At 46.2% G+C, this 10000-nt stretch overlaps 2 protein-coding genes across 5 annotated transcripts in view; one reads left to right on the forward strand and one right to left on the reverse strand.

Annotated features, from left to right (window-relative positions):
- clcn5b (chloride channel, voltage-sensitive 5b) overlaps nt 1–1644 on the forward strand; it is a 49217-nt gene extending 47573 nt beyond the window's left edge. For all 3 annotated transcript variants that reach the window (XM_076288622.1, XM_076288623.1, XM_076288621.1), the window contains exon 14: nt 1–1644. This exon is cut by the window's left edge and continues 4496 nt beyond it. The gene's annotated coding sequence lies outside the window, so the exon portion shown is untranslated.
- A 3160-nt stretch (nt 1645–4804) lies between these two features.
- tnfsf10l (TNF superfamily member 10, like) overlaps nt 4805–10000 on the reverse strand; it is a 26065-nt gene continuing 20869 nt past the window's right edge. For both annotated transcript variants that reach the window (XM_076288625.1, XM_076288624.1), the window contains exon 5: nt 4805–7811. In XM_076288625.1, coding sequence (XP_076144740.1) covers nt 7360–7811 — 452 coding nt within the window. In that variant the 3' untranslated portion in view covers nt 4805–7359. The remainder of the gene's footprint in view (nt 7812–10000) is intronic.

Genomic DNA, 10000 nt, shown 5'->3' on the forward strand with positions numbered 1-10000 from the left:
CCGTCGGCCGCCAGCACTCTTCCCGTTTTTCCCAAAGCCATTCCGAGTCAGAGGGGCTCGGCTTCCACTCTTACAAAAGCTCATTTCCTGTGGCAGCCTGCGCAACAACAGCCAATTCTGCCCTCGCAATAATCGAGAGAGACGGAGAGGAGAGAGGCACGCTACCGGCTGATTAAAACAAGGAGCGGTGGGGGTGGTGGAAAGAAGGAGTAAAATCACTCTATTTCTCTCTCTCTTTCTCTCTCTCGCTCTCTATTTCTCTTTCTCCTTCTATCCCTCTTTCTCTCGTTTTTTTCCCCCGCCTTTACAAAACAGCAGTGGGTGACCGGGTGGGTGGTAAACTAAGGTTAACCAAACAGCACCTTTGGCTTATGCCTGTGTATGTGTGTGTGTGTGTGTGATTGCTTGCTTGCGTAAGTCTGTGCATAAAAACCGAGGAATGGCCAAGGAAACACCTTTGCCTGTGGTCATCTCCCAAACAGCTGACTCCTCGTTCCCCTTCTGTGACCGCTGCATTCCTCTCCTGCAGGGACCAGCCCGATCAGTCAGTCTTAATTACCCTGCACCTTTGCCCATCATCCTGTGCCAAAACCCAACCCCCCGGCACTAGCATACACACACACACACACACACACACACAATCGCTGTGGGGACCGGGGACTTAGCACACACACACACAATCGCTGTGGGGACCGGGGACTTAGTGAAGTCTGGTGTCTGAGGAACGATCCACAAAGTGTTTGCCACGGCTTGTCGTTTCATGCTGGTCCATGTTTTGGTCACACAGAGTCATCATCGTGCCAAGACTTTTGTAACTTCACAGCATCAGAGCTGGCTAGGGACAAAAAGTGCTTTGAAAAAGCAAAGGCCCCAATATCTCACCTCGTTATGTAACTAGTGGTTTGGGGGGGGGGGCTGTGACTGTGTTCCCTACGAAAGAATGTAGCGGCCATTTGTTTTTATATTGGGTGGCTGCACATGATCAGCATTTTCACACACCAGCATTCATTTCCTCCTCTCCAGCACCTTCTACTGTGGTGGGTAACGCTCACAGACTTACTCACACAAAACCAGCTGTTCCTCTTCGAGTCCAGGGAAGCGCAGTTCAACAGCAGCCTGGGTGCAAGGCAGCCGGAGGTTCACTTCTGCTCGGCTCAGAATCTAGGGACGACATACGGAATCTCAGAATAGACAATAGAATGCAGCCTCTCCTGTTCTGTGGTTGCCTAGAGACCGAGTTTGGGCCTGATCTGGGCCTTATGTGAGCCACGTCAGCACTGGTAGTGCAGTGAACAGGAAGTGCCTAAGCAGAGTGAACTTTAGTCTTGTGCCCAGGCTGTTGTGAGCTGTGCAGGAATGATGTATGAGATCAATGCAGGTTTTTGTCTGTTTTTTTTTTCTTTCTTTTTCGTTTTTTCCTGAAAAAACACTCCATGGAACTGACTCTTCGGTTTCTTTCTTATGTCATGCAAATGTTTTGTGTTTGTCGGATGTATTAAATGTTAAATTATCAAGTAATTGTTGAGACCCTGTCATATATGTCTGAAAATGATGATTGAAATGATAGTATTTTTGTCACTGAGTATTTGAAGGGACTGTGCTCCAATCAGTTAAAAAAAAGTAATAAATCATGCATTTAAGGATGTCAAGTTTCAGAGTATTTTGCTGTGGAAACTGTGGAAATCGTTTTTGTTGTTTTTGTATGTGTAAACTGTTTTTATGTCATGTTTTGTGTGTCAAAACTGTTTGTGCCAATATTTGGGTGTGCGCACGACGGATGGGTGGACACCTAACAACACAAAATCAGACTCTGTTGCACATGTCCTGGAAAGATAAAGAGATCCGATCAAAATTCCGATGGCCAGAACACATGTCCGTTAATCAATTCCCTTCGCCAAAGAATTCCCCAGATTGCTAAGACCAATTTGGTCGTTAGTGCAGACGGCATTCTAAAGGAGTCTTTTTATAAAGATGGTAATTAAATGGGAATCGCTGGCATATTTTGCGTCTGGTAGCACGCCCGGCCTGAGGCTGCATCTGCATCCCAAACCTCAAGGAATCCTGCAGATAGCGGATAGCTCTGGAACTGGATCCACGTTGGCCCAGTGGTGGGCCGCAGTCGTTTCAGAGTTGGCGCCTATCCCAAGGTCTTCTTCCTGTGGTTGGAAAAGGTCCTTATTACAGTTGCAAATTGATTTGTTTTCTGCGTCGTTCCTGATGAAAAACAGGGTTTTTGTGAGTGAGTCCGTACGATCGATGTTAAGGTCTTAGCTAAGTGTAAGTCTCAACACCGCTTACATTTAAGCAAGGCTTATTTTTCTTCTGCACTGGCATGTTTATGTTGCGTACACAGTCCCCAAGTGTTGACAGATGTGTCTCTCTGTTTAGGGTCTTGGTCTGGCTAAAAGTGCCTCACTCGCAAATCATTAAGGTCACTTTTTATGAACGTTTTTATCTAACGTGATCCATGGAAGGGAGGATGTCTGATTGACGGTTCTTATGCGGCGGTCAGGATTCTGGCTTGGCGTCAAACGTGGACAGAACCGCAGAAGGAACGCAGAACGCGATCTTTGGCCCCTTTGGCCTTTTATGGACACTGTCTACCGCAATTAGCGTTAATCCCCCCCCCCCCCCCCCTCCCTTTTCCAATTCAGACCACACAAATGCCAGAGTGCTTCAAATGACGCGAGCAGCATTGGGGTAGTTTTCAGTGTCCTTTGCTTGCCAAGGGTGAGCAGAAGACATTTCTGAGTGTTCTGAATCATTCCGGAACCCTCGCTCTGTCTCTCTCGAGAGAGACAATAACACATTTTAAAGATGGGGAATGCCTGCCGGTGTCTGAGTAATGGCCCTTGGGATCTGTGGAAGTGCCTTACGTCTTGTGTCAGATTGTGTGTGGGTGTGTGTAAGGAGTGGGTGGTTGAGCTGAGTTGACTGGACACTGGATGTGTGTGTGTGCGTGCATGTGTGTTGCGCTCTAGGCTGTTTTGTGTGTGTCAGAAGGGTTGATGTTCGACTTCTCAATGAAAAAGTAGTTGTTGCTGAGTTGTGTGGATTTGTGTGTCTGCCCCATGGTGTCTGCTGAAGAGGTCAGCATTGTGGTCAACTGTTGGGTTTGTATATTAATTGTGTATGTGTGTTCAGCTGCACAGTTGGTATGTAGGCCTATGTATTTGTGAGAGTGTTTTGTGTTGTGATGTGGTGTGTTATGGTGTGTGTGTGTGTGTGTGTGTCTGTCTCTGTCTGTCTGTCTGTCTGTGCTCCCTCGCAAATCCTCTCCAGACTTTGACTCAGCATCTGTCCGTCTGGGTGGCATTGGATGATTGGCATGTGGTTGCGGAGGTTAAAGGGGTGGTGGTTTGGTGTGGGATGCGGGGTGGTAGTGTGGGGTGGTTGACTCAAGCTCAACCCCACAGCTTGGTGGGGGAGAGGGGGTTGGGGGACATGATGGATTTCAACCAGATGTGGCTGTATGAAGAATGCTGGGGCGACATGTCTAGACACCTAAGGGAGTAACTCACACTATGACTCTTCCATGTAGAGACAAAGCACTTCAGTTTTATTGACAAAAAAGAGAGAAAAGGCACAGAAAACACATTATTTCCTCAGAGAACGAGTGATTGGTGACTGATACTTCCAACAAGAAGACACGTATACATTCTTAAAAGAAAATTATGCATTAAAACAAAAACAAAAAGACATAAAACAGTGCATGATACAGGTCAATAAAAAATATGCTTAAAAGGATGTAGTGTTTTGCAGAGAACGGTATTAAAGGTTTTATTTGGGAAGGGGGGGGGGGAATGTGACCCCCCCCCCCCCCCCCCCCCCCCCTCAGTCCGGAAGGGGAAACAATGGGCTTTTTGTTCCTCGCGTGTCGACACGGCAACGAGTCCCCTGTGAGTTGTGTTCACGGTAGGCTACAGTTCTGCAGTTCAACCCCCCGTGTAGTTTCAACAACAAGAAAGAGAGAACTTCAAATACATGTTTGTTTCAGCTCATATTTCATTCCATCATAAAAAATTAAAAAATAAAAAAACATTCACTTTTTTTGTTTACAAAAAACAATCAGGTCAGTCTTGATTTACATCGTGATTATTTTTCGCTCTGTTTTTCTGCTCCCCCCTACCCCACCACCACATTCACGTGTGCAATATGTGGGTGTACGACAGCGCAAGCCCCTGAGGGGTCTCTGTAAATCCAAAGGAATCTTCTGGAATGTTCCGTTCCCCAACTGTGCCTCTTTGACCCCCTTCACGCTGTAGGTATAGATTAACACACACACACACCACGCAAGGTTTGACCTGGTGGTTCAGGGCAGTTGGAGAGAGGACATGTGATAAAAGGATCATGTCCGGGGGTCGGATATTGAGATTATTGATGATTCTGGCATAACCGATCTCACTGGAGAAGGTGTTTGGACATCTACAAAGAAAATATGGCCAATTTTAAAAGCATCACCCCTAAGCGCCCTGCGGCAAGGTTGGCTTGTTTTGGAACAAGTTACACATAGCCCACGAGCCCTGGGGATTGGCCCAATTTGCTTGAGGGATGAGCTGTATTGCCAAGAGGAGCACACCAAGTCACGTAGGTCTGTCCAAATATTCCATGTCCATCTTTGTCTTCAACGTCTTATCTCTGATTGTGCCTGATCTTGATACTTGCACCCTGATAAAAAACGTGAATCATATCTGACACAAAAAAAGGTGACGTGTGAAGCGCAAGAAAAACAACAAAAAACAATTAAAAGTACAAAAAGTGCTCAGACTCCAGGCTTCGTTTCTGAATTCATACTATGTACAGGCTCCCTCAATCAGGTACCGTTAAAACAGTGGATTTATTTCTCCCTCTCCGCTCAGCCCCAAGAAATCAAAGTGGAGTCCAGTGCAACAACCCATTAACAATATACAATGACCACATCAAGGAACAAAGCATATAGAGAACAAACAAAAACTCTCTCTCTCACACACACACACACACACACACACACACAAACACAAACAAATGCACCTTCGGATTTAGAAAATGCAACTTAGAAAATGCACCTTCGGATTTAGAAAATGCACCTTAGAAAATGCACTTTCGGATTTCGAAAATGGTAGGTTACTAACACTCACACATTAAGTCAAAATACACATAAACATACATGGGATGCTGAATTTTAACTTAAATTATGTACACAAGGGTAACTGAACAGGCCACAGGAGAGGAGCTTGGCTGAAAGGGTAGAAGGTTCCGGTGGTGTTTGTCTTTTATTTTTATGTATCTATTCGGAAAGGAATTTGTATGGCATGACATGGGGTATGGTGTATCGAGTTGCCGTCTCTTAAAACGGAGGAAATAAGTGTTGCGGGAGCCCAGGCTGTGACATTTCAACAGAGAGAGAGAGAGAGTGTGTGTGTTTGTGTGTGTGTTTGCGTAACCTTTCCTCCGGTCAGAAAGCATGGGAGGCTGAGAGTCACATTCCACCCACGGTGAACCTCTAGGAGTCCTGCTAGTTAGAGGAACCCACAATAGAGGCTGGCTGTGTGTGTGTGTGTAAGTTCGTGCATGTTTGTCTTAGTGTGCCAGTTCTATTGTGAGTTTCATACTATGTGTGTGTGTGAAAGTGTGGAGTGGAGCTTATGTGTCTTTGTTCTTTTGTAGGCTGAGTGCTGCGCTGTGTGTATATAGTGCATACTGTATACATCACCCAGGTTGTGTGTGTGATTTGTCTTCTATGGGCATGTGCATGTTTGATCAGCAACAAAGCCCTATAATGTAAACAGGACCATTAGTATAAGTATATATACTCTTTTGATCCTGTGAGGGAAATTTGGTCTCTGCATTTAACCCAATCCGTGAATTAGTAAAACACACTCAGCACACAGTGAGCTGCCTGCTGCAACAGCGGCGCTCGGGGAGCAGTGAGGGGTTAGGTGCCTTGCTCAAGGGCACTTCAGCCGTGGCCCACTGGTCGGGGCTCGAACCGGTAACCCTCCGGTTACAAGTCCAGAGTGCTAACCAGTAGGCCACGGCTGCCCCACAACATTAGTCTGTGTGTCTTAGTGTGTGTGTGCTTGACTTGTGAGATTAGAGGTGTTTCTTGGCAGGCAGAAGAGCCCTGGTGTGTATCCATGTGTGGACACAAGCCTTTGGTGGGAACCCCCTAAATACCGACTATGCATTAATTGACATGCTTTGTCTGTTATAAAACATGCATTCAGTATCACGTCCACTTGACTGGCACTGAATCATCCAAATTACTCTCAGATGTCGGTGCACATGGTCTATAATCTAAGTGTTTATCTTTGGTTTTCTCTTTCTGTGGTTCTCCTTGTGTGGTTTTTGTATTTGTGTTTGAAGTGAGCAGGTAGGTAGTGATGTGTGTCTTTGTGAGAAAACATACTCATGGAGTGTGTGTTGGCGAGTACCGGATCTTCAGCTGTTTATGACCCTAAGGTGGGAACAAATATGTGTGTGGGTGTGTGTGTGTTTGCGTGACGGATGGGCTTGTCTTGAGCAGGATGCCTCTCAGGTTGGACAGGAGTGGGTAGATTCCTGCAGAGGAATTGCTCGCTTGCTCACTCGTTTAAAAGTTCTGCAGAGGTTCCGGTGGAACGACATCTCTCGGAGCTCGAACCAGTCCCCTGCCTTCGAGGGCTCTCTCTCCTGGCCCACACACTCACGCAGGCACCTCTCCCGAGAGAATACACACACATCTGTGATGAAGCACCAAACGGATGCGGAGTTCTTGCTATGTGAATTGTCCAGTTTCCAATCCCGTCCAGAAAGCATTGGATGTGCTCTCTGGTTGTTCCATTCAAAACAAACACAATTGGCTTGCAAGCTACATCGAAAACATGAAACAACAACAACAACAACAACAATAACAATAATAATTATAATAATAACAATAATAATAATAATAAAAAAACACAGGCTTTGGTCATCCATTTTGATACGCATTGCAAAATCCATTGATTTGGCTTAAAAAAATACATTCATTCCTCTGTCTTTCATGTGGATGGGAGATCGAGTCCAGGCTCATAAAAACTGGAGAATTAAAAAAAAAAAGAAACGGTTAAAATTCCTTCCTCACGTCAACCACCACAACCACTTTAAGGCACGTCTCAGCGAAGGCCCACTCCACGCCACACCGCTCCTCTCCTCTACACAGCACACAGCACAGATGCCTTATGGGTAACGTAGTCTTTTAGCGTGGCAGTCCCTGTGCTTTCTACTTCCCCACAGTTACGCGTTCCTTTTCCTTCTTTCTCACTCTCCTCTCTTCCTTCATCTCATCGCCCTCCATCCATCCATCCATCCATCCTTCCTTCCTTCTCTCTCTCTCTCTCTCTCCATCTGTCTCCATCTCTCTCACAGGTCCAGCCGGAACAAGCCGAAGTAACTAGCCGAGTCCTCGGCGTTGACCATGGTGGGCGATGAGACCGAGACGAAGACCTCGTCACCAGCGCGTAGCTCGAAGAGGCCGCCCTGGTAGACGGAGTGCAGCGCATACTCGGCGTCCGGTGCCCAGCACTTGGTGCCCACCCCTTTCAGCAGCTGTATCGGCCGCAGGTAGTTGGTCTTCTTGTAGATGCACTGGACCAGCTGGTGGCTGGCGCCCGACTGGTCCGACTCGGAACTGGGCGACGGGTAGCGGAAGTACACCTGGGCGTACAGGTAGTAGCGGCCGTCCAGGGGCACGCGCAGACGTCCGTTGGCCAGGGTCATGTTGCGCAGGTGCGCTCCGAAGCTCCCGTTGCCCCAGGTGCGCACCGGGTGTCGGCATGACTGGTGCAGGTCTGGCTGTGGGTTGGGGTAGGAGCCTGAGGAGGGGACACAGAACATTTGTAAACAAGGTGTGGGTAAACAAGGTGTGAGTAAACAATTTGTAGGTAAACAAGGTGTTGGTATTAAAAAAGTTTAATTTGTGTGATTGTGGACTGAAAGGCAGGGCTGTAGTCCAAGCCAAGGCCAAGACCAGGACTAGTCTAGACCAAGTCAAGACCGAGTCAAAGGAGGTTCGAGTCCAAGACAAGACTGAGTCCAATGTTTTTCGAGTCCAAGTCAAGTTCTCAACACCTATGTAATTGTTTTCTGAACTACTTTTTACACTGTTAGGTTTCACATAAATATGAGTTCTGTAATGTCAAGGTACAGCCATTATGGATGGATTTTGAATAAATTAAATATTTATTTTGTCTGATCATGGTCAGATAATCAATCAATTTCTAATTTAGAAAATTATATTTATTTATTTATTTATTTATTTATTTTCAAGACCAGGGGCCTATTGCACAAAACTAGGATAAGGGATTAAGCCGGGATATCTTGGTTATCCTGGCTCAATTTATCCTTGATCCAGTTGCACAAAAGCGGGATAGGGGGCAGCAGGATATGTTATGGTATAAGTTACCATGGCGATTTATTCTGTGGAGCTAGCCTGCTCCAGACCAGGCTAAGTTCCAGGATCTATTTAATCTCATCCCTTATCTCAGTCAGCAGTCACCACAAACGGAAACCAATAGTTATTCCACTGCCCACTACACATTGTTATCACATATACCTAGACCCACTGTCATTATTTAAATGTTTGTGATCATTAAATAACTTTTACATACTCGCCATTCCCGACCTGTCATGCGACAATGTGACGTCACGGGAGTGCCTAACCATTTTGCGCGTGGTGGTCGCGGCACTAGTTGCAATATTCTCCTAAACAGAGGTGTTGCTGTTTGTTGCTGTGGTGAAAAGGCTATCGCTACCTACTTCACACCGTAGAAGAAGCAATGAAGCCCCTCTAGTTGCCATGGTGAATCAGTGAATCTGTGATCGGTGGCGGGGTCTATTTGAGGGAGCCGTGAGCGCGCACTTATCCAGGATAGGTTTCACCTGGCTTGGTGAATCCGTGTCTGCTGATCCTGGCTTGGTCGTTGTGCAACCAATTAAGCCTGTACGCTCTTGTTTTGGATTCATTGAGCGCAGCTCAGTAACTTATCCTGGATGTCTTAATTCTGCTTTTGTGCAACGGACCCCTGGGCTCCAATTGGTTGCACAAAGACCAAGCCAGGATGAGACACGGATTCATCAAGCCAGGTGAAACCTATCCTGGATAAGTGCGCGCTCACGGCTCCATCAAATAGACCCCGCCACCGATCACAGATTCACTGATTTACCATGGCAACTAGCGGCTTCATTGATTTTTCTACGGTGTGAAGTAGGTAGCGATAGCCTTTTCACAACAGCAACAAACAGCAACACCTCTGTTTAGGAGAATATTGCAACTAGTTCCGCGACCACCACGTGCGAAATGGTTAGGCACTCCCGTGATGTCACATTGTCGCATGACAGGTCGGGAATGGCGAGTATGTAAAAGTTAATTAATGATCACAAACGTTTAAATAATGACAATGGGTCTAGGTATATGTGATAACAATGTGTAGTGGGCAGTGGAATAATTATTGGTTTCCGTTTGTGGTGACTGCTGACTGAGATAAGGGATGAGATTAATAGATCCTGGAACTTAGCCTGGTCTGGAGCAGGCTAGCTCCACAGAATAAATCGCCATGGTAACTTATACCATAACATATCCTGCTGCCCCCTATCCCGCTTTTGTGCAACTGGATCAAGGATAAATTGAGCCAGGATAACCAAGATATCCCGGCTTAATCCCTTATCCTAGTTTTGTGCAATAGGCCCCAGAGGCCGAGATTAAGACACGTCCTTGTCCAAATACCAGCGAGTCCAAGACAAGTCCGAGACCATAAAAAAATGTCTTGAGTCCGGACTCGAGTCCAACAGCCCTGCTGAAAGGTGAGACCATACACGTGTGTGTGATAGAAAGACGCCGTTAAAAAGTAAAGAGAAGTGTGCAAAAAATATGACTCCCTAGAACAGATTTGTATTTCCTAATGCAAACTTAAAGAATTGTCTTTGTTAATGTAGTGTGTTGTTTCTCTCTTCTGCAGTATTAGGCAATGCACCACACTGAACTGAATGACCTGGAAATACTGTA

The sequence above is a fragment of the Alosa pseudoharengus genome, unplaced genomic scaffold (genome assembly GCF_046254945.1).
Source record: "Alosa pseudoharengus isolate Yale_2024_CS ecotype anadromous, Long Island Sound unplaced genomic scaffold, YU_APseudo_1.1 YU_APseudo_1.1_scf_17, whole genome shotgun sequence".
NCBI lineage: Eukaryota > Metazoa > Chordata > Actinopteri > Clupeiformes > Clupeidae > Alosa > Alosa pseudoharengus.